At 44.7% G+C, this 23,180-nt stretch overlaps 1 protein-coding gene, 1 long non-coding RNA gene and 2 pseudogenes across 3 annotated transcripts; 2 read left to right on the top strand and 2 right to left on the bottom strand.

The window, feature by feature from the left end:
• Positions 1–3,173: 3,173 nt before the first annotated feature.
• Positions 3,174–3,669, bottom strand: LOC147986109 (uncharacterized). The gene is made up of 2 exons (XR_015615178.1): positions 3,501–3,669; positions 3,174–3,405 (listed from the first exon to the last, which is right to left on the bottom strand). It is a non-coding gene; the product is annotated as an uncharacterized LOC147986109 (long non-coding RNA).
• A 4,811-nt stretch (positions 3,670–8,480) lies between these two features.
• On the bottom strand, positions 8,481–11,798 carry LOC125538995 (putative inactive dual specificity protein phosphatase-like At4g18593). Of its 2 annotated transcripts, none has more exons than XM_048702343.2 (3): positions 11,632–11,798; positions 8,882–9,422; positions 8,481–8,773 (listed from the first exon to the last, which is right to left on the bottom strand). In XM_048702343.2, the coding sequence occupies exons 2-3, from the start codon at positions 9,417–9,419 to the stop codon at positions 8,619–8,621; spliced, it is 693 nt and encodes a 230-aa protein (XP_048558300.2). In that variant the 5' UTR covers positions 9,420–9,422; positions 11,632–11,798; the 3' UTR covers positions 8,481–8,618. The 2 variants fall into 2 exon arrangements, with proteins under 2 accessions (XP_048558300.2, XP_048558299.2); XM_048702342.2 differs by having other exon boundaries at positions 8,882–9,419; positions 11,632–11,795.
• A 4,827-nt stretch (positions 11,799–16,625) lies between these two features.
• Positions 16,626–19,055, top strand: LOC125537421 (BTB/POZ and MATH domain-containing protein 2-like; annotated as a pseudogene).
• Positions 19,056–21,785: 2,730 nt separating this feature from the next.
• LOC125537420 (BTB/POZ and MATH domain-containing protein 2 pseudogene) lies at positions 21,786–23,166 on the top strand (annotated as a pseudogene).
• The last annotated feature ends 14 nt before the right edge of the window (positions 23,167–23,180 follow it).

Genomic DNA, 23,180 nt, shown 5'->3' with positions numbered 1-23,180 from the left:
ATCCAAATTTTCAATTAACTCTACAGTAGCAACCTTATTTTCAATAATTTCAAGTCTTTGCATTACATGCTCCAAAGTTAACATAGTTCCATTAACCAAAAGAGGTGGTGAGCCAAACAAATCTATCATAGCGTTATAAGAATCAAAAGTATGGCTACCCAAGAAGTTTCCTCCGGTAATGGTATCAAGGATATATCTGTACCAAGGAGTAGCGCCTACATAAAAATTGCGAAGAAGAACGAAAGTAGATTGCTTCCTGGTAGATCTATTTTGAGCATTGCAAATTCTATACCAAGCGTCTTTTAGATTTTCTCCCTCCATTTGCTTAAAATTTAGAACTTCATTCTCGGGAGACAACGGAGAAGAAAAGGGACTAGCCATAATGACAAGCAAACAGAAAAGAGGCGAACGGGAAAGAGAGGGCGAATAAAACGGCAAGGGTGAAGTGGGGGAGAGGAAAACGAGAGGCAAATGGCAAATAATGTAATGCAGGAGATAAGGGTTTGTGATGGGTACTTGATATGTTGACTTTTGCGTAGACCTCCCCGGCAACAGCGCCAGAAATCCTTCTTGCTACCTCTTGAGCACTGTGTTGGTTTTCCCTTGAAGAGGAAAGGGTGATGCAGCAAAGTAGCGTAAGTATTTCCCTCAGTTTTTGAGATCCAAGGTATCAATCCAATAGGAGGCTACGTGTGAGTCCCTCGCACCTACACAAAACAAATAAATCCTCGCAACCAACGCGATAAGGGGTTGTCAATCCCTACACGGTCACTTACGAGAGTGAGATCTGATAGATATGATATGATAATATTTTTGGTATTTTTATGATAAAGATGCAAAGTAAAATAAAAGGCAATGAAAATAACTAAGTGTTGGAAGATTAATATGATGGAAGATAGACCCGGGGCCATACGTTTCACTAGTGGCTTCTCTCAAGAGCATAAGTATTTTACAGTGGGTGAACAAATTACTTTTGAGCAATTAACAGAATTGAGCATAGTTATGAGAATATCTAGGTATGATCATGTACGTCCGAGACAAGTAGATCGACTCCTGCCTGCATCTACTACTATTACTCCACACATCGATCGCTATCCAGCATGCATCTAGAGTATTAAGTTCATAAGAACAGAGTAACGCTTTAAGCAAGATGACATGATGTAGAGGGATAAATTCATGCAATATGATAAAAACCCCATCTTGTTATCCTCGATGGCAACAATACAATACGTGCCTTGCTGCCCCTACTGTCACTGGGAAAGGACACCGCAAGATTGAACCCAAAGCTAAGCACTTCTCCCATTGCAAGAAAGATCAATCTAGTAGGCCAAACCAAACTGATAATTCGAAGAGACTTGCAAAGATAATCAATCATACATAAAAGAATTCAGAAGATCCAAATATTGTTCATAGATAAACTTGATCATAAACCCACAATCACCGGTCTCAACAAACACACCGCAAAAGAAGATTACATCGAATAGATCTCCACGAGAGAGGGGGAGAACATTGTATTGAGATCCAAAAAGAGAGAAGAAGCCATCTAGCTAATAACTATAGACCCGAAGGTCTGAGGTAAACTACTCACACATCATCGGAGAGGCTATGGTGTTGATGTAGAAGCCCTCCGTGATCGATGCCCCCTCCGTCGGAGCTCTGGAACAGGCCCTAAGATGGGATCTCGTGGATACAGAAAGTTACAGCGATGGAATTAGGGTTTTGGCTCCATATCTGGTCGTTTGGGGGTACGTAGGTATATATAGGAGGAAGGAATACGTCGGTGGAGCAACAGGGGGCCCACGGGGGTGGAGGGCGCGCCTGGGGGGGTAGGCGTGCCCCCCTACCTCGTGGCTTCCCTGTTGGTTGCTTGACGTATGTTCCAAGTCTCCTGGATCATGTTCGTTCCGAAAATCACGTTCCCGAAGGTTTCATTCCGTTTGGACTTCGTTTGATATTCTTTTTCTGCGAAACTCTGAAATAGGCAAAAAACAACAATTTTGGGTTGGGCCTCCGGTTAATAGGTTAGTCTCAAAAATAATATAAAAGTGAATAATAAAGGTCAATAATGTCCAAAACAGAAGATAATATAGCATGGAGCAATCAAAAATTATAGATACGTTGGAGACGCATCAGTATACGCTGGAATCTCACGGCAGGCGGTCAATACACTGCCTCCTCTGCCTACGCGGTGCAATTCCTCCGCCGCATCCAAGCTCCTGTGTTGAATCAAGTCTGGAGACTCAAGATCAAACCCAAGGTCATATTTTTTATTTGGTTGCTGCTACAAAATAGACTGTGGACCTCTGATCGGCTTAGTGCTAGGGGTTGGCCAAACCATTCGGTCTGCCCTTTATGTGATCAATCGCTGGAGTGCACCTCTCACCTTTTCTTGCTGTGCCCTTTCGCCAAAGAGGTCTAGATGCGCACAGCGACCAATTTTCAGCAAGCATCCAGAGCAGCCCTGTCCAAGACAACTATTAACGGATGTGGAGCAATTTGTGCCGCATGGACAAGACCACTATGGCCTACACTGTTTGGCACATCTGGAAAGTATGCAATGGCCACATTTTCCAACAGCATGCAGTCTCGGCGCTACAAACATCTATATATATCAGAGAAAGCACTGGCCTCCTTCTGGAGGCGCGAGAGATGTAGCGTTTCTACTCCCTGTATAGCCGTCACTGCTCTTGCAAACGGACTCTCCTTTTAGACTTGACCTCTTTTGTAACATGTAATTCTCTTGCCCTTACTTAATGAAAAAGCAGAGCACCTGCTAATGTTCCTAAAAAAAGAATACCGTGGTTGTCAAAAAACTTGGTAAATCAAGAATTAAAAAAACATACTATAATATTCCGTTTCTCCCCGCTCTTGATCATTTCTTGTTAGCCATACTAGCAAGCACCATACATAGATGTGTCTGTTGTTTGCGTAGTATATGCTTACATGATCGAATATCAATATATGTTCAACATTGTTAATGCCATGCTCACGATTATTTCCTGGATCAAATTAATCAAAAATTTGCTACTATACTCAACTACTTATGGGCTGCATTTCGTCTCTGCGCCAGTTGGTGCCTGGGTCATCAAGTATATGTAAACCTTGGTGGCATGCTTTTTGGTACAAGTGAAATGGGAACTGAGAGTGCCCTATGACCTCCCTAATTAACTCGATTGATTAAAAACATCTTTATTGAAATCAAATATAAATGTATTCAACATTGTATGACTCAAGCAGGAGAACCATCAGTGTATGTGAGGCAACACGTTGGAATCTTAACATCGTCCTTGCAATAGGAATATGCGTAGTTTTGTCTTTTACTTGTACACAGATCATAGCAGCTGTCCTTATTGCAGGGATTGAGAGTCTTGCAAAATCCATGATATAAATATTTTGTAGATGCAGCTGTAGATACAAATCAAACAAGATATATTAGAGATAGGTTGTTCAATTTGAACAATAGGATGCACAACAAAATAGGGGTATATACTGCAACATACGAGTGCGCGCATGGCAGGATGGGAAGGTAAAAAACATCATGGCCAGCACCAGGAAAGCAATAGCCATGGAGCGCACCACCATTGGCCATCTTGTACTGTTAGTGTGTGCCATGAGAATGAAGGAACTACTTTTTTCTATTTCTGCTTCTTCTTATGTTCCTAGTTGCTCACTGCCAATAAACTCCTCTGTTTGCTGCTATATATAGAGAGCCACAACAAGATCTTAGATAATGATCTCGCATTCATGCATTTCTACTATTACTATTGTTTCCAAATCTTGCTGATTCTAGCTAATTGTTGTACGCTATTTTATATAAATTAATGTTATTTATTTCATATTATTTACATCATAATGCTAGTTTTTATAGTCACAACCGAATAATTGGCAATGGTCTTGTAGTTATATTCTATCATAAAATGCTATCAATATCGTGATACTGTAATAGCACAAACTTTGCTATTATACTTGTCTGGTCAAATACATTGTGTGAATGCATGAAGAATAGCTTACGTGGATCATGCAATCAAATAATTGAGTATCCAAAATATCATGATTACAGATTCTGTAGATACGCAATATGTACACACATATAAAACAAGATAAATACTAGTAATGGGTTCATTAATTTGAAAATCATACATAAGTGCAAAAAAATAAGGGGAAGATATCATTGTGAGTACCAGAAAGGCAAGAACAAAGAGCACATAATCCTTCTTTTGATAACCCTCTCGATAAGTTTCATGCATACGGACTACTCCCAACAGGTCGACGGGTTATACGCCATTTTTCCTGGTGTATGGTGTAGAAGCCGTATTGCCCAATGATATCCGCCATGATTCTCCAAGGGTTACTGCCTACATTGAAGTAGCAGCACCAAGATCAGCGATATATCAACAAGACCTACGTCGCTATCACAGCCATAGAGTTTGAAGGTAACTTAGTGCTTCGTCTGATACAATAACAGACTGGGATGCATAATCTCTCCCCACCCTAGGAAGGACAACCCTTCGTCATTAGTAAGAATCTGCATAATGGGTCTTACTACCTTGTTGACATACATGAAGAAAATGAATCACGTACGTCCAAGGCTAGGCCACCGTGCCATGAGATGCTTCAAATGCTAGCAATATTTGGAGACGGCCTCTTGGATGGTGTACCATCGATAGTTGAGGGATTTTCACTTACAGTTGTGGATCAACGCATCGGAGTAGGGCATGAAATGCTTGTGATCATGGAACCATATGTGAATGTTCCTCCGAAAGGTTGTGCCCTTTTGCTCTGTGCCATGGACAGGATCGAGGTTAGTGGCCAACCATGCATCGCACATCAGCTTGTCCTCCGGAATGTTGAAGCTTTCTCCTCTACCTTTATTCTTCGGATCGCTGGCCATATCATCTGAATCATCGTCGTAGCCGTCCTCCCCCTCCTCCTCCTCCTCCCCCTCCCCCCCTTCCGGACGTTGCTCTTCGGCGGCCCAATGTTGATGTTGATGTGTGCCATCGCCGGTCTGGGTGTAGGACTGCTGCGTGGCCGTCAGGGTGTAGGACTGTTGTTGCTGGTAGTTACCGGACTCGGTGAGATCCGAGTCTTCCACCTACCTGTCCTCATAGCCCTCCTCCTCCCTCACCTCCATCGTGGATGATATCGAGCATCTCCCTATCCGTGTCGTACGCCGTCTCACCTGCTCTCGGCATTGCAGCAAACAACGCTCGAGCACCCATCTGCTCTCTGCCCACCGTCCTTGTCCAGACGAGCGATGGTGAAGAATACTTGGGGAAGAGCGGCGCCTCGCTAAAATCGATGATGTAAGGAGCCATACCGGTGGGGGTTTGTGAGCTGCTTGGCGGCGTAGTAGTACGGAGGCTTGTAAGGCTCCGGCCATGGCGCCGTCTGTACTGTGGGCGCGCCCGTCTGGCGGCGTCTGCCACGGCCTTGCCGACCGCCCCGTCCGCCACGCCCACCATGCCCATCGCCACCACCTGGCCCACTGGCGGCCAGACACTTCTTCATTTTCTCCTTCTTTGCGGCCTTCGCTTTGATGCGTTGTTGCGTCTCCGAGCTAATCTTCCGGGCGAGCGTGATGCTCGGATCCTTCGACACCTCCACCAGCTCCATCTCCGACATGTTCTCCGACGGTTCCATACGTCGACGACGGGGGAGGGAGAGGGTGGGAGAAAAGAGCAGGAATTGGGCGGAGAGCGGCGGGGAGTGGAAGAAGAGAGTGAGGGATTTTGACGCGAAAAAAATGTGGGATGCCACAAAAGCGCGGGCTTGACCTTCCTTTTGGGTGGGCAGGGGAGCGAAGAGCGACGTTTCGCGTGTCCGAACTCCAGCAACCCCCCCCCCCCCCCCCCCCCCGTTTGTCTCCGGTTTGCGGGAGAAATCGCGTTCGGACTACTCCACGAACCGATACAGGTCGGTGTTGGATGATTTCCAAGGTTCGGATAGTATGGTCCGAATGGTTGCGGGCCCTTAACATCAACGACATGTGCAAGTGTAACTAGCTTTTTGGTTTGCGGTTGATTGTTTATGTGAAAGTAAATGATGTTACTATTTAGTACTACGTCTATAACTAAATATAAGACGTTTTTGCAATTTAATTCCGGAAATAAGAGGTATTGTCATTTCGATCGAACTCCCGCGCAAGTCGGATCAAAATACTAAATTAGGCGAGAGGCAAAATGTTAGAGTTATTGTTCATGTTAGACCGTGCAAGCTGGACCAGAAACAAGTCTCCATTTTGAAAAGCCATAAAATGTGCCAGACTTACGAGCTATCAAATAGAGAGAAAACCCGAGCAATGTGACCACGGGACACAAGACTACCCAAGCATTTTCCCCTGTATAAGAGCAGTGAGAGTGGGAAATACCACGATACACCGGGTGTCAGCACACCCTATATACGGAAAATAATTTAGTAACTGCAAAAAAAGTCGAAAAATTCCGCATCTTTTTTGGAATCAGATATATTCTACTTGTATAGAAAGATTCTGGACAGAAAAACAAAAAAAATTGAAATGCTATATACAAGCACTCTTCACGCTACTTTGTCCTCCAAATTTTCTCCCCGATGTCAACGGCATCTCAGTGTCTGTCGGCTCCAATTTGGAACAAACCAAGTGCGGAGGTGAGTTTTTCATCTAAGGGATAGCGGCAGTGTTGGCCGCAATATGGGTCAATTTCAATGACGGCGGCGGCGACCGCCGAGCGAATTGGAGTGCGTCTGGAGGTCGGCAATGGGTGACGACAACTACGGGTGGACATTGGAGGCGTGGAGAGAGCCAAAAAATTTCTAGCCACATCCGCTTACAATATTTTATGTGTTATAAACCGGATAAGGGTTCGGCTAGATTCGATTTAATATAACTCCTTAAAAACAAAATTTTATAGTTTTTTAAGGGATCAACTTGAGATACTCTAACCAAATAAAGAAAGAGGTCTCATATACACTTGTGTGAGGACACGTGTGATCGGAGCCTAAAAGACACACTTCCTTTTACCCTCTCCTCTTGCGACCGCGTCGCCTACGCGGGCGACCGGCCGTGGCGACCTCCACCTCCCCCAGCCCCCCCTCCCCCTCTCCCCTTCCTCCCCGCCGTCGTCGCTGGCGCCTGCGACTAGCCTGGCCCCGGGGACGCTGGTGGCGGCGGCCCCCTGACCTTCCCCTCCCGGTGGCTCTCAGGCGCGGGGCAGAGCTGCACCGGGAGGGGGGTGCTCCTAGGCGGCGGCGGTCTGGCTGGCAGCGGGGTTCCTGACGCGGCGTGGGCGGGCGGCGGGGTGGCGCAGCGGCGCGGCCAGGCGGCGGCGGTCGACCCAGATCTGGGCCCTTCGGGCCCCATCTAGGCCTGGGCGGGCCAGCGATGGGGTGGGGCGGGTCTGCGGCGTGACTCCCGGGAGGCAGGGGAGCGGCGATGAACGGAGGGTGTTGGCAGCGTCGACGCCAGCCTGCTGCAGTGTGGCCGGCGGGGCTTAGCGGGCCCGTTTCGGGCCTGGCCATGCCAGGGGTGGCCTGGTATGCCCCGCTGCTGTGTCCGGACGGCTATCGCGACGGTGCCGGAGACGCGGGCCTCTGGCACGATGGCAGTGGAGGTGGTTCCCTCCCGCTCGGCCTTGGTGCTGCTGCTCCCGTCGCTCGGCTCTTCTCTCCGGTCTTCTTGGCCTCGTGTTGGTGTTCGCAGTAAGACGGCATGGGCGTCGGCGCAACCGTGACTGCGCATGGTGTTGGGCGGTGGTTTGGCTGGTCGGCTCCGGTTGGACGGTGGGGTTTGGTGTGTGGGAGAAATCCTTGCCGGTTCGTCCGGCTCTGATGCGGTGACACCGGCGGGTGGCACTATTCCTTCTTGGAGGGTGTCGGTAGTAACCATCCCCCACCTCCCTCCGCGTACTGGGGGAAACCCTAGGACTCGTCCAAGGCAGCAGCGTCGTCGGCGTCACATTCCTTCTTGGAGGTGCTGCTTAGTACGCGGTTGATCGGAGCTCCGGGCTATGGTGGTGTGTTTCCGGAGGGCGCAGCGGTCCCAGTTCTTCCGCGCTTTTGTCGAGTTGCCGCTGTTGGCATTTGTTTCTTCTTCGTTTTCTTTTGGGCTTGATGTGTTGCTCGCCCCAGCATTGCGATGTGTATAATGATGGTTTGCTTTGGAATACAAAACGGGAAAACTTTTTTCGGTACACTTGTGTGAGGGGCTCCGGGTGAAATATTTGGCGCCTCGACCGAGAAAACTATACGTGGGCCATGTTTGGTGCCCTGCTAGAGGCTCTAATTCGGCAATAAGTTGTTTATTTCATGATACTAGGTTGGTAGTACCATAGTTGTTGATAAATTTTTGACAAAATTGGTCAATTTTCGACAAAATTGGTCAAACATTACACCATTTGACTTAAGAGAAAATTTATAAATTTATAGGTCTTCTTTTTTGAGACGAAGGAAGTACGTACTGGTTAAGAGCCGTTAATCAAAACAGACGCTGGGCAAAGCTGATGTGGTGGACAAGATAAGCGCACTTTATACAGAGAAACAAATCTGACAGTATCAGTTCCTAGTTCCTACATATGCTGCTGCAGTATCACCGCTAACCACTAACTCGCCCAGCAATGGCAAGGCCACTTGGCCGAGTAAAATCACATGTGAGACTCGTCGATCCTGCTCTTGAGCAGCTGGAAAGCCGGGATCACCCACGCTCCGCAGCAGCACTGCATGCCTGCCCAGTCGAACGATCCCAGCCGGGTCTTGCATCCCATGCACCACAGCTTGTTCGAAACGTACCCCTCTTCCACTGCAAACGTCACGGGATAGACCAACACATCAGGTTTTTGCATCAAAAAGATACGCTGGACCGAGAAAGGAGGTAAGAAACAAACAAAGGTAAGGTTGAGGAACTCACCAGCCTGCATCCACTTCATGGGCTCCACGAAGATGCAGGCACTGCATTCAGGCTTCTTCTCATCCGCATCGTTTCTGCGCTTTAAGAAGCCTGCCTCTCCTAGGCCTACCTCGTGCGTGACGACGTACTCTTGTGTTGCTACCATCCTCCGACACTTTTTGCAGCGGTAAATGACACCTGGATTAGCAGCAGCCTGCTGCTCTTCTGACTTAACATTGGATTCCACAACTGTGCACTGCCTGATAGTTTCTGCAGGTTTTTGATCAGTCTCCGATCTTGCCTCTTGATCAGATTGCTTTTCTTGGTTAATATCAGTTCCCATAGCAGTGTCTAGGCACATTTCAGCAAACTTCTGATGAACCTCCAATCTTGCCTCTGGATCATCTTGCTTTTCTTGAAAAATGCCAGCTTCCACAGCAGCGTCGTCTAGGGACATTTCCGTGAACTTTTGGTTAACCTGTGATCCTAGCATCTCATCAGTTTGCTCTGGTCCTGACTTCTGTTCAACTCCAAATCCTTGTGGCTGATTTGCTTCCATCTGCTTTAAATTACATACTGTTAGCCATGACAAGTTTACATGCAGGCAAGCTACAACCACACAGAACATAAAATAAGCCTACCATGCTGTTGAAAATTAAAGCCTTCACAAATGTGCTGAGAACTAACTGGGTTCAGTTTCCCCTCTAATTTGACAGGCAAGCCATGAAAAGTCGCATATAGCCCTAGTCAGCTTTAACAGGCAAACCATAAGAAGTCGTATATAGTGCTAGTAGACAGACACACACATATAGGCGCCCCCGCAGCTTGCACATAAAACAGACAAAAGCTTCTATACATGCATTTTTTTAATCAACAAATATGATTGCCTAATGTACTTTATGGTGTGTAAATAGATGTCTATATGTATTCAGCTGTTCATCAGTCCCTCTATAGGGATCTCAAAATTGCTAGTAGTGCAAGCAATTCCTAAATTAAAGAACTTAGTTTTAGGATTTGACTGAGAATAATCATTTCATTGTACCTTACCTATTACTCCCTCTGTAAAGAAATATAAGAGCGTTTAGAATGCTTTTATATTTCTTTACAGAGGGAGTACATACATTTATGTAGTATCTCTCATAGAACTAGTGGCTACAATTAAGAAATGTGTCCAGAAACACTCTTTCAGCCAACTCCTTTTGAACACAATTCAAGTTCATTGATATGGTTGTGGTGTTTGAATAAAGTTACAGGTATCTCTCAGAAAAGTTCATGGATATGACAATGACAGACACAAGACCTAGTATATTGGCCCTGTTTGGTTCGGCTGTGGATTTCTAAAAGCAGCTGTGAAAAATCTGCTGTGGAAAAACAGCTGTGAAAAATCTGATGTGAAAAAAGATGTAGGTCATTTGGCGAACCAGCTGATACAGCTTTTTCAGATTTTGACCCGCAGCGGAATCAGATTTTGGAAAGCACATCCTGGGCTGCTTCCGCTTTTGGTTCAGATTTTGGCAGCAGATTTCTGGAATCGGATTCTGCTGGGTTCGCCCTTTGGTTTAGATTCTGCTGCGCGGCAGCCGAATCCGTCGATAAAAGCTGAACCAAATAGGGCCAATACTAGTAGTGGCAACATATACATGGACTGTAGAGGGCTATCACATATCCCAAACTCAACCCAGTCCTTGCTTGAATCCCCTGTGCCAACTAACAAAAGACAAAACAAATAGCCCCCAATACACACCCACCTGTAACTAATATCCAGAAGGCTCTGAATGGGCAACAACTCTCACATGACCTCTGTCAAGCATTGGGTGGTATCCCTGTAAATCTCTCACCATCAAAAGCATTTAACAATACTGCTAATGCAGGGTGTTTTGGTTTAAAGTGATAATCTGTTCTCCTTTGGCAAGGTATTTTGGTTTAGGAAGCCTTATTTTGGATCATAGTACATACTATCAGGGTAGAGGAATCCACATAGTAACTTCATAATTTGTACCATGTCTAATTAAAGAAACATAAGGATGCACCTAAGAGCATGTAAAGCACAAGTGATTGGAGAGGTTCTTGTTAAATTATAAACCAATGTTTTCGTGCCACTTAGGATGGCGCTGGTGGTTATTTTGAAGCATGAGTGCCTGGTCAGAACCAATGCTTAAGAGGTAAGTACTCATGTATTTAATTAGGACGAATTTATATATGCTAAATAATCTAAGTACGAACAAAGAGGAGTTTGCATTAGAGTAGATAAACTTTGCACAGATGCTTGATGATGTATGTTCTCTCCCTTTAAGCACTCGCGTCTAAGCACCTTAAACTGTACATGCCCTCATAATATGGGAACCAAACGGCGTTTGTTCTTTAATCCTGCCGGGATAAAAACACATCTAGTATTGCGACAACGTCCCCAGAATCACAGATACAATGCACCAAAGCCATCACACCTAGGCTGCTAAACCTGCAGTCGCAAACTCCCAAACAGATCACACATCAAGAAAAGGTAAATCGACCCAGAATCGTGGATTTCCACCCAACATAGATGGGGGGCAGTTCCAGGTCGGCCATTCTTCCCACCAATCAAACCAAAATCCTCTGTGGGCATTGCGAAATACTAACAAGAAAGGCTGAAAAAACGACCTTAATAGCGAAGCCGTTCGCCGAGACCAGAACCGAAACAGGCCGGCAAAGCTCCCCCAAAACCCTAGGGTTTCGTGGGTTCTGGCAGGAGTCAAGGGAAGGGAGCAAATTAGTGGGATTCTAATCGTGCTCACCTCCGGTGGATGAAGCCGGGTCCAATGGCTCCGCCTGGCGCCCTCGGCTCGTCTCGCCGCCGCGCCGCTGCCGACGAGAGGGATACGGCGCTTCCGGTTAAGTTTTTTTTTTTTTTTGCCCTTCTCTGATCTGATAGAGAGAATCAGAGAACCTTCCAGAGTTCCAGTTGAGGTAGGGTGCGAGAGTGGCCGTATCCGACGCTCATTGCGTCTTATAGAGCATAATTGGTTTTCTGTCAAAAATTGACATGCCAATGTTTGGCATTGTGCCAAATATTAGCAATTACTTGGCTGGCTATGAGTTGTTTTGCCTCTCTCACATAAAGTTGTCAATAGTTGGCAAGTCTCGGTATTGCCAATAGTTGGCAGTGTCAATATTTGGCAAGCCAAATATTGATAGCAAACCAATTATGCTCATAGTCGATGAATCGCACAGGCGGGCGTGGTCGGGCGGCCCAGTTCGGTGTCTACGTTGTTCGTTACGGGAACGTTCCGGGTTTCCGTGCGGGTTTATCTCATTTCTTTCGTATTTCTGGCTTTCATCCGTCCTTTTGTTTTTCCCTGTAAAATCACGTAGTATATATTTTAAAAAATTCAGTTTTATTCAGAAAAGTTTTTATCTTTTCTAAACCTGTGTGCACATTTTCTTAAATTGAATATTTTTCAAAAAAATGTGAACGAAATATGCACATTTTTAAATAGATGAACATTATTTAAAATTATATAAGTTTTTTAAATTATATGATTGCTTTTAGTTTGTGACTAGTTTCTAAAATAAATCTTTAAAAAATCATGAACTTTTTGTAAGTAATGATCGTTTTCTAAATACACAAGAATTTTTTTTTAATTACGATTTTTTTTAAAATTCATGAGATTTTTTAAAATGCACGAACTTGCTAATGATATCACATTATCATGGAAGAATTGGTTCTATAGAACCTAAAACTGAAGCATCATTCTTTTTCTAGTATGTCAATGTGGGAAGGCGATGTTTTCATTTTTGGAGCGAGAGCGAAACTACAAAACAAATGGAACAAAATATTTTTGAAACAAGGAAGCCGATTTGTCATTTTCATCATTTTAGAATAAGATGGTTGCTTGGTTAATTGGCAAGAAATCGGGTGAAAACCATCACACCCCGCTAATCAGGCACACAACAAATAGATTGCACACAGGGGTGCGAAGAAACATCGTCGAGTTTGCACATTACAGTCACCGTCATCACTTCCTTGCAGCAAGCGAATCCGACTTCACTACAAACGCCCATCAACAAAGTCCACACCACAAAGTTCAGGATCAGCCATATGAAGAACCATGCTAACCACTCAGCCACACACATTGACGGACGTGCAACTCCGATTCTAATGGCAAGCTATGACGGGGAATGCGTAAGGTTGGTGGCACAGAACATCACCAAACTACCGCCCCCCCCCCCCCCCCCCTTGTTTTTTTACAGTTATTTGGTTCGAGGATAAATAAATTCAAGTCCAAACCTTTTCCTCTCTTCAACCTATTAGGAGATCTCTATGATGGTTAGTTCAACGGCATCCATACATCTAAATTAGCTATGAAGTTATAGTTACTTGGTTGATAGTTTCATTTTTTTTCTAGTGCACATTGTCGAGGGCCATTACAACTTCACATCCACTGCTGAGACCATCAAAGATTGCTGGTCACATACTGAAACTAAGACAGAGGAAGTCAATTGAAGATTTTCTCATCTTCTTGTTAAATAGAGGTGATCTTTCTTCTATATATTCTATTTCTCATGTCTTATTCAGAAAGTAGCAGTGGTAACAACTAGGTGTAGAATTAAGAGTGAGGAAGTAGCTGTAGTAACAACTAGGTCGTTTGTACTTATTTTAGAATTCATTGATGCTTCATTTTGTCATGTAATCCAGCCGTTAGTGTGCCTTCAGGTTTTGCAAAATTTGAATGGCATGATAAAAATAGGAGTAGTGCATGTGAGCTGCTAGTTGATTCTTATTCCCCGATCTTATTGTCAATGAATCATCCTAGCTTAGCTGCTGCTAATTAATATGGTCAATACATGGTACTGGTAGTGGTAGCTGAGAATTATCAATCTATAAACACCAGTACAAGGTAGTGACAGTTCTTATCTCTGGGTTTCAGTTATACTTTTGGCATAAAAAGTTGCACGAGATCACCTATCACCTGGGTATGGAGTGCATAGAACTTTCTTGTTTCTCTCTACAGTTTGTACATGTATTACATGGACTGTTACTAGTATCCAATACTAATAAAGCTAGTTGTACATCTATATATTTTTGCTTCATTGGAAGTAGTTATGGGATCTAATGGAATGGAATGGATGCACACGGTCCATTGAAAGTAGTTATGTTTGCTTCTTTGCATCTATATATTTTTGCTTCATTGGAAGTACATTTCTTTATACTCTTCTTATTTCAGAAGTCGGCCTCCAGCCATGGCTGATCTGCAGAAGTCGCTTGTGCGACCAAAGAGGAAGAAAGTTTTAGTGGACTACCTGGTGCAGTTCCGATGGATCGAGACGATGATTTTGAGTGTTGCCAATTCCTCAAAATGATTTAAAAAATATGAACTTCTGGCGTGAACTGTTATGATGAATCGTTATAAATTGTTGTCACGATTCTCTTTCTTTAGCCCAGATGATACATTCTTGTTTTATTTGATTCAAAGTCCTGCAAAATCATCATTATTTTGCTGTGATAATCTGCCAAACAACATTTTTTTTGTTGCGTTGTTGTGATGAATTTGCCAAAAAATTGGTGTGCTGCTGTTGTTGTTGGTGTGATAAAAATCACTTTTTTATTCTACTTGCACTCAAAGGGTAGGGATATTTTTGTAGGGGAAAGGCTGGGGATATTTTCCACCTACCAAACAACAGTTTTATGTGAAAGGGTTTATTGGGGCTGGGGATGGGAGGGAATGTAGGGGATTGAAGGGGATTGGTGAAGGGGAGGGATTCATCATCCCCGAAAATCCCCAGCCCCTTTGGGGCTTGAAAACCTCCTGTGTCAAACAAGGCCTAATCGTTCTAGGGGTTGTATTCAGTAATCCTTCACGTAAACACCGGGGGGACTGCATTCACGGTATGCCGACCTCCGTCGTCCAAACAACAGGACGGCTAGTCAAGGGCTCACGGCCGACCATGCCATTTGCGTCGCGACACATAGTCTTAACATTTGCCGAGAATCTATCTAGAGCATGCGGTCACGCTTATGCAGAATGCAAAGGCAAGAATGTCGGACTCCCAATGGGCCTTTGTTCCAAATACCAATGCTAGCACGCGACATATATTTTCGAACAAGGCATTCTCACAACGGATTAAAAAGACGCCGCACAACACAATATGACAAGTCAAAATAATAAACAACCTTACATCTAAAATTGTTCAAGGTTTCCTTGTCGGCCGCCGCTTTGTGAAGAAGCCCTCGAGCCTGAGACCGATGGCGCTGGAATGGTTTTATCCTGTTCATCTTCATGTGCTATCTGTCCTACCGGTTTGGATTTGCTGGTAGTTCATCCGTTTTCCTTTATGATTCCTACCGCTTTGTGCGTTTCCTTGATTTTGCGGTTGATGATTGCTAATTTCACCATGTCTCTCACAAATGAATATGATCTGGTGGATCCGAACGGAAAATCACCATCAATTGGGATTTCCCGTCCATCGACACTAATGTGTACGAGGCGTGCATAATTGGGATTGTTTTTCTTCTGAAATGCAATGCTCCTGACAGAAATCACGATTTTCATGCAAGGGTGAGCATTCCGAAAGTGTTCTTCTGCTTCCTAGCTCAAATGAGCTCGGGTGAATAGTAAAATTGAAAGAAAATAAAAAAATAATATATGTTTTTGTACTGCCACATCGCGTGCCCCTATTTGGCACGGCATGTATCGGGAGGCCAGCGCACACCCCTCGCTCCCCCGCGCACCCATTTGGGCCGGCCCATGAGCGGCGGCGTGGCGCCCCCTATTTTCTTGTTTTGTTTTTCTTCCGTCTTTGTTTTTTCTTCTTTAAATAATTCGGGATATAAAAAAAGTTCCAAAATTAAAGAAAGTGCGAATTTTGAAAAAGTTCATGGACCCAAAAAATGTCCCTGAATTCAAATATTGTTGACGAATTTGAAAAAATGTTTGTGATTTCAAAAAACGTTCGTGAATTTGGATATGGATGAGCATTTTTTTATCAGATGAACAATTTTTGAACTTGATAAAAAATTCAATTCAAGACCATTTTTTGAAAATCGGATGAACTTTTTGAAAAATGGAGGAACATTTTTTGAATTTGATGAACATTTTTAAAAATTATGCTTAACGAATTTTGATTGCGATGAACAATTTTTGAATTAAATGATTTTTTTCATTTTTGAACTTGATGAACAAATTCTCAATTAAAGGCACTTTTTGAAAATCAGATTGAATTTTAAAAAGAGGATAAACGATATTTGAATTTGATGAACATTTTTTAAATTACAGTGAACAAATTTTGAGTATGATTCACAAATTTTGAATTTCATGAACATTTTTTGAATTCAGTGAACAAAAAGTGTTCATGAAAACGAGAAAAAAGAAAAAAACAAAGAAGAAAAAAGGAGGTGAAGAAGAAACAAAAATCAAAAAGAAAAGAAACTAAAACGAAAAAAGGAAATGAAAAAGCAAAAGAAAAAAGAAAAAGAAAATTGAAAAAGGAGAAAAAAGGGGAAAAAACTCGGTAACCTTCCTAAAGTCAGACATGATGTACCTGGGCCGGCCAACTTATATGCAGCAGGGCGTGGGGGTGGGGGGTACCTGCGCGGTCGCTTCACGGCGACTTACGCGCCATAGGAGTTGCCCGCCACATCAAGCGCCCGGGGTGGCGGCTGAGTTGGTTGTGGGCCGGGCGCGAGTTCATCTCTGTCGTGACTGGCACTGAGACGACAAAGCAAGGCAGCTGCAGCAGATTCAGTGTTGTCAATGGCGCCCCTCTGCATTGCTGTGAGAAGCAACCGATCATGGTGGACCTATCAGCGGGCGCGTCGTACAACAGGCGGTCCGACAACTGCTACCGTGGCGGTATTCTGTCGTTCGTCATGCAGAACAACAAGATGACCACCTCGCAGTTCAAGATGTACATCAATGATTTCTCCCTCGATGAGCATAGCGACCCCCAAGATGCCGACTGACTTTAAGCCCCCCCTCCCGACATACTTAATCACGTTGTATTTATTTAATAGTTGTTTATAATTTAGTGCATGTATCTTATAATCATCATTTGCATCATATAATCATATATACATGATGTATTGAGACTTTATTTGCTAATTAAATAACACTTTTATGTGTATGCCTTCATATTCATGATGTGCGATATATATCGGTAAAATATTTATATTACTGCGTTATATAGTTGGTATGTCCATTGTACCTCATTCGCACGAGGGCCTCCATAACGCTAGGACCGGCCCTGCGACTGGAACCTGGTGGTGTGTGACCCCAACCTTTGGAGCCTGATGCAGATCTTTAGGTTCACCTACCAACCCCTCATTAGTATTGGACCATCAGTAAGCTCACAATCCTTGACATGGTTAACTAGCAGTATAATACTACGAAGCAAGAGTGGGTAAAAAATGTGTGGTTTGCAGATGAGACAGAGATGTTCTAGGAGATCAAGAACTACAACGAGAAGCTGTTGGGGGTGGGAACATGTAGACGGATATGGCACTGGAGAAAGACCCGAGCGACTTCACCTTATCAAGGGCTAGGCGTTCCCAAGAAGGGTCCACTTTGATGGACACAAGTGTGTCATGCCACTGTTAGATCAGTACCCACGCTGGCCAATGCCTGGGGCGTGCGTGTCTTAGCCGTGCAGTGGTGGCTGGTCTCCAACTCTTGCCTGCTCTCGCTATCTGTGTTCCTTCTTGTGTAAAGGATACCCCCTTCCTTTTGGTTTATACGGCTCAATTCAAAAATCTCACCAACCAAGATATATGACAAGTGATGGATTAATTTTTATAGTTTGTAGAAGTACTCAATTAGTGGACTCATTTTCCTCACAAAATTTTGTTTACCAATGTATTAGTTGCAGTGCGTGCATGTGTGACCAATAATTGACCAAGAACTTTTATATTTTATGAGTTTTCTCTTAACCCTTGCATTCAACGATTTAGTGCATCTTGAAATCTGAACATGTGTGACCGATAATCGACGCAGCGACCGCACAGGTATCTCCCCCCCCCCCCCTCCCCCAAGCCCTGCTGCACCGAGTTTTCTTTTTCCCTTTTTTTCTCCTTTCTCACTTTTTTTTTGATTTTTCATTTCGTTTTTTCGTTTTAGTTTCTTTTCTTTTTGATTTATGTTTCTTCTTCACTTCCTTTTTCTACTTTGTTTTTTTCTTTTTCTCGTTTTCGTGAACATTTTTTGTTCACTTAATTCAAGAAATGTTCATGAAATTCAAAATTTGTGATCCGTATTCAAAATTTGTTCACCATAATTTTAAAAATCTTCATCAAATTCAAAAAAAATCATCCGCGTTTAAAAAGTTCATCCGATTTTCAAAAAGTGTCTTGAATTGAGAATTTGTTCACCAAGTTCAAAAAATAAAAAAATCATTTAATTAAAAAATTGTTCACTGTATTCAAAATTTGTTAACCATAATTTTCGGAAAGTTCATCCGGGTAGTGTTCGATCGCCACAACACCAGTGGGATTGGGTCCAGCTATTGTTGGGGTGCTCCAAGTTTTAAGAAGAAGAGTGAGTTGGAGGAGTCGGCTTATCTGCGGGATGACTGTCTTGTAATTGAGTGTGATCTAACTGTCATCAAGGAACCATTTGTTGTGAACGCCGCGATAACAACTGAGGTCCAGATGCCACCCTTAGACTTGGCAGAAAATTTCGGAAAATTGCTAGAGGCGGCTGAGGAAGCAGATGTGACATTCGAGGTTGAAGGTGAGATTTTTGCTACACATAAGATTGTGCTCGCAACGCGGTCTCTAGTCTTCAAGGCAGAGTTGTGTGGACCGATGAGAGGCTAGTGTGGACAGAACATAACAGTCGAAGACATGCAGCCTGCTGTTTTTAAGGCATTACTTCACATTATCTACACGAATTTATTGCCTTCCATGGACAAACTTGATGATGAAGAGAAAAAGGAAATGGTCAGGCACTTACTAGTGGCTGCAGATCGGTATGCAATGGAAAGGATGAAGATGATGTGTGAAGACATTCTTTGCAAAACTCTTGATATTCAGACTGTGGCGACCACGTCAGCTCTAGCTGATCAGCATCACTGCAGCAGGCTAAAAGATGCTTGTGCTGAATTTATCATGTCTTCAAATAGATTGAATGATGTGTTGGCAAGCCAAGGGTATGCGCACTTGAAGAAATCATGCCCTGATGTCTCATTAAATATCTTGGAGAGAGTTATGAAGCTTCTCAAATTTTAGTGTACCAATGTTGGGTTAGAATAGTTAGCTTAGTTAACATGTAACCACCTGCGGGATGAAGTAGTCCTTATCCTTCACTTTTCACTTTCTTGAGATCATTTGGAGGAGACAAACTTAGTGGTTATGTTGGAAAATTCAAGTAAGTCTTGGAAGTCTTAGTATACTCGTCTTGGTTCTTGTGTTAGCTTCTGCAAGTTACTGAATACCACCTGAATTCAGAGATCTTTGGAGATAAATAGACTTTCATGTCCTTTAAGTTTTAGAGATATTTTGGTGTCTTCTGGAGAAGAATGAGTATATCTACTGCGTGTACTGATTGGATGCTCATCCTATGTCTGCATTTATGAACCTTCACTAGTTTTTCTGAATGTTTTGTAATTATCTACTTTTGTCTAGTTTATATGCTCTCTTTAATTTCTCCTTTTTAAGGTGCCAAGCTGTTTAATTCCTATCAGTTAGTACCTTTGGTAATATATGTGCCTCCTTATTGATACAATTGCAGATGTAGGATGAGTATGATTTGGCAGGCACTTACGGCATGTATACAGCTAAAATCATAATATATGCAGGTTAAAGCAGTTCTTAGTTTGCTAAATCATATTGCTTGTCTCAAGGTCATGATTGGTTTTTGGCCTGAAAATACTATTTTAATGTGAAGATGATCTCCTCAATATGTTTAGTAGAGATACTTTCTTTGGCCTGAAAATACAGCAAATACGAAATTTGAAGTTGACACATGAGTCCCTCCATGCTCGCACAAAATATTCTAAAGAAAGCCTGTTTATAAATTACAAACTGTGATCCTTTGTTCAACGCGGTTTTTTTAGCAAGAGCATATCCTTGTAATTTCTTCATTCCATACATGGCATTGAACAAAAACAAGTGACAGAGCTATCTAGGGTGGAATCTTCGGGTATTCAAGCTCGGATAAAAAGTAAATTGAAGGCGCCTGACAGGGTTAATTAGGTTGTATGTTGACTTGGCGAGCAGACTGCCAATTGGTAATCTGATAGCTGAAAGCAGAAAAGCAGATAGGCTATCAGAGGCAGAGTGATTTAGAGCTGCTCGAGTTCAGTCGGTCTTGTGTTGTTCCTGATCGTTCATTCCTCAATCAGGTGGGCCCACCTTTCCTGAAGCAAAGGAAAGCACCGGAGTAGTACAACTGATGAAAAAACATTTGCTCAAAAAAAAAACTTATGAAAAAACAGGATAAGAAAAATCCAAAGTACAGGTGAGACATGGTGCAAAAATTGGAAAAGAGGAAGTTGCACAAGGGCATGGTGCCGTGTATTGTCCAATCTGAAACTACAGGGTACAAACCCGGCAGTAGGTGCACAGTAGTAGACAGCTCGATCGGGTGGACCTTTTGCTGCGTGCTGCCCATGTATAGTCCAAAGTTTCAAGACTTCGGACGAGCATTCTGTGAACCATCCATCTGTGGATGCATCTAGTCGGTCAACAATGAGCTCCTTGGTTGATCACCTCCACAACTTGTCGAGTTCAAACAATGGTGCGACCGCACGTAGAAAATCGACTCCACCGCTCTGCGTCTCGTCAACTTCTTGACTGAGCCGGCATGGCGCATAGGACACACGAAAACGATTATTATCGACATGTTTGTGTTCTGCTTGTTGGCACACGGAGCATTGGTGCACGAAGTCTGTCTACGTCCATCGTTAAGCCCCGTCACTCGAAGCGCTTCTTGACCCAGTGGTACATCAATATTGTCGTCGTGGAGCTCGAATGGTCGCTCATGGCACTATTGTGAAGCGCTGAGATAAGCTTTGTGTGGAAGACGACGGTGTTGGCGCCAATCCACAGGCGCCCGAGGGGCCGGATGAGGCCGCGGCGGAGCTCGTAATCGTTGTCGTCGGGGCTCTGGATGGCATGCTGTTGGAGCCACTCTTGCGCATTCGCTTCAGTCTCGTAGGAGTTCACCATCTCTTAAGAGTGCCCATGTGGGCTGGCACAAGGAGAGTGCAACGACGTCGAGCAGATTGCCCACGCGGGAGAGCGTATGCACCGTCCGTCCTGGCGCGCAGGAGAGCCGGGCGCGAGCTTCGGTGTCCCCAGCGCGAGACCGCGGGACGTAGGCGGCTCCGGCGGTCCGGCCTGCACGTCCACGGAGGGGAGGCCGAGTGAGGCGCACTCCTCCCTGAGCTTGACGCGAGGTTGCCTCCGGCAGCGTGTATGATACCTGCGCCGCCGCCTATAACGGATGGAACCATCGCAGTTCGCACACGCAGACACGCTGGTGCATGTGCAGGGCTGGACGCCGGCGACGGGGACCTCGTCCCAACCGGCGTGCGCGAGAGGAGAGGGGAGTGGAAGTGAGAGGCCGGCGCCGTAGCCGATCTCGTCTAGTCTAGGATACGTGTGTTTATTTCCACTCCATGGCCTCCGGTCGCTAGGACACTTTCGTTGTTTTGTTCACGTGGGCAACATGAGATCGATCGGGCGGACAGTTTCATCGAGCCAGCCGAATAGGAGAGATATACTGGGAAACTGAGGGTTTTTGCTTGAAATTCTGGAGCCCTCATCCCCGGTTGCTCGCCCAAACCATCGTCTTCCGGTTCGATCGCGCCGCCTGCCTACCTTCCGCCGTCGTGTCGCGGTCTCCCACGCCCAGATCGCATCGACGTTCCCCCCTCCCCTAGCTCTCCCATCACCACCGCCTAGATCCCCACCCCACGCCATCGGCCATCCTCAGCCCGCAGGGAAACTCCCACAATGGCGGCATCGAAGAGGCCAACAGAAAGGAGGGCGTCGAGGTGCACCCCTGTGACGGCGCGGGCCACGCTTGTATTCGAGATCATCGGGTACAGCCTGCATAAGGGCATGGGCATCGGCAAATTCATCCGGTCCATCACCGTCTCTGTTGGCGGGTACGAATGGTGCATCCGCTACTACCCAGACGGAGAGAGCAACGAAAGCCAGGGCCACGTCTCAGTCTACCTGCAGCTCCTGAACAAGGGTGCCAAGGTAAGGGTGCTCTACGACTTGAGGCTGGTCAACCACGTCAGTGGGCTGTCGTCATCGGTTTTCGCAGTCTTGAAATCCCCGGTAGTGTTCGATCCCACAACACCAGTGGGATTGGGACCGGTTATAGTTGGGGCGCTCCAAGTTTTAAGAAGAGGAGTGAGCTTGAGGAGTCGCCTTATCTGCGGGATGACCGGCTTGTAATTGAGTGCGATCTAAGGCCCTGTTTGGTTCATAAGTTCTAGGACTTTTTTTAGTCCCAACTTATAAGTCCCAAGTCCCTAAAAAGTCCCTACATGTTTGGTTCCTGGAACTTATAAGTCTCTATAAGACCATATTACAACTATAAGTCCCTATAAGTCCCTCCTTGAGAGTCTTATTTCATAAGTTTCAAATGCCCACTTTAAGTCCTAAGTTTCTCCTGTTTGGTTTAGATGGGACTTATAGGGACTTATTTAAGTCCCTAAACCAATAAGTCCCTGAAAACAAACACCCTCTAACTGTCATCAAGGAACCACTTGTTGAGACCACCGCAATAACAGCTGAGGTCCAGATGCCACCCTCAGACTTGGCAGAAAATTTCGGAAAATTGCTAGAGGCGGCCGAGGAAGCAGATGTGACATTCGAGGTTGAAGGTGAGATTTTTCCTGCACATAAGATTGTGCTCGCAGCACGGTCTCCGGTCTTCAAGGCAGAGCTGTATGGACCGATGAGAGGCAAGTGGGGACAGAACATAACCGTCGAAGACATGCAGCCTACTGTTTTTAAGGCATTACTTCACTTTATCTACACAGATCTATTGCCTTCCATGGGCAGACTTGATGATGAAGAGAAAAAGGAAATGGTCAGGCACTTACTAGTGGCTGCAGATCGGTATGCAATGGAAAGGATGAAGATGATGTGTGAAGACATTCTTTGCAAAACTCTTGATGTTCAGACTGTGGCAACCATGTCTGCTCTAGCTGATCAGCATCACTGTAGCAGGCTAAAAGATGCTTGTGCTGAATTTATCATGTCTTCAAATAGATTGGATGATGTGTTGGCAAGCCAAGGGTATGTGCACCTGAAGAAATCATGCCCTTCTGTCTCAGTAAATATCTTGGAGAGGATTATGAAGCGTCTCAAATTTTAGTGTACCCATCGTCC

The sequence above is a fragment of the Triticum urartu genome, chromosome 2A (genome assembly GCF_056163025.1).
Source record: "Triticum urartu cultivar PI428250 chromosome 2A, HENAU_Tu73, whole genome shotgun sequence".
NCBI classification, from domain to species: domain Eukaryota; kingdom Viridiplantae; phylum Streptophyta; class Magnoliopsida; order Poales; family Poaceae; genus Triticum; species Triticum urartu.
The sequence above is the reverse complement of the archived record's forward strand: the minus strand, read 5'-3'. Positions and strand labels throughout refer to the sequence as shown.

Coding starts and splice junctions, on each gene's coding strand:
- LOC125538995 (XM_048702343.2), bottom strand. CDS start 9,419: ATGGAAGCAAATCAGCCACAAGGATTTGGAGTTGAACAGAAGTCAGGA. Junction 8,774..8,881: donor CATGAAGTGGATGCAGGCTG/GTGAGTTCCTCA, acceptor TGACGTTTGCAG/TGGAAGAGGGGTACGTTTCG.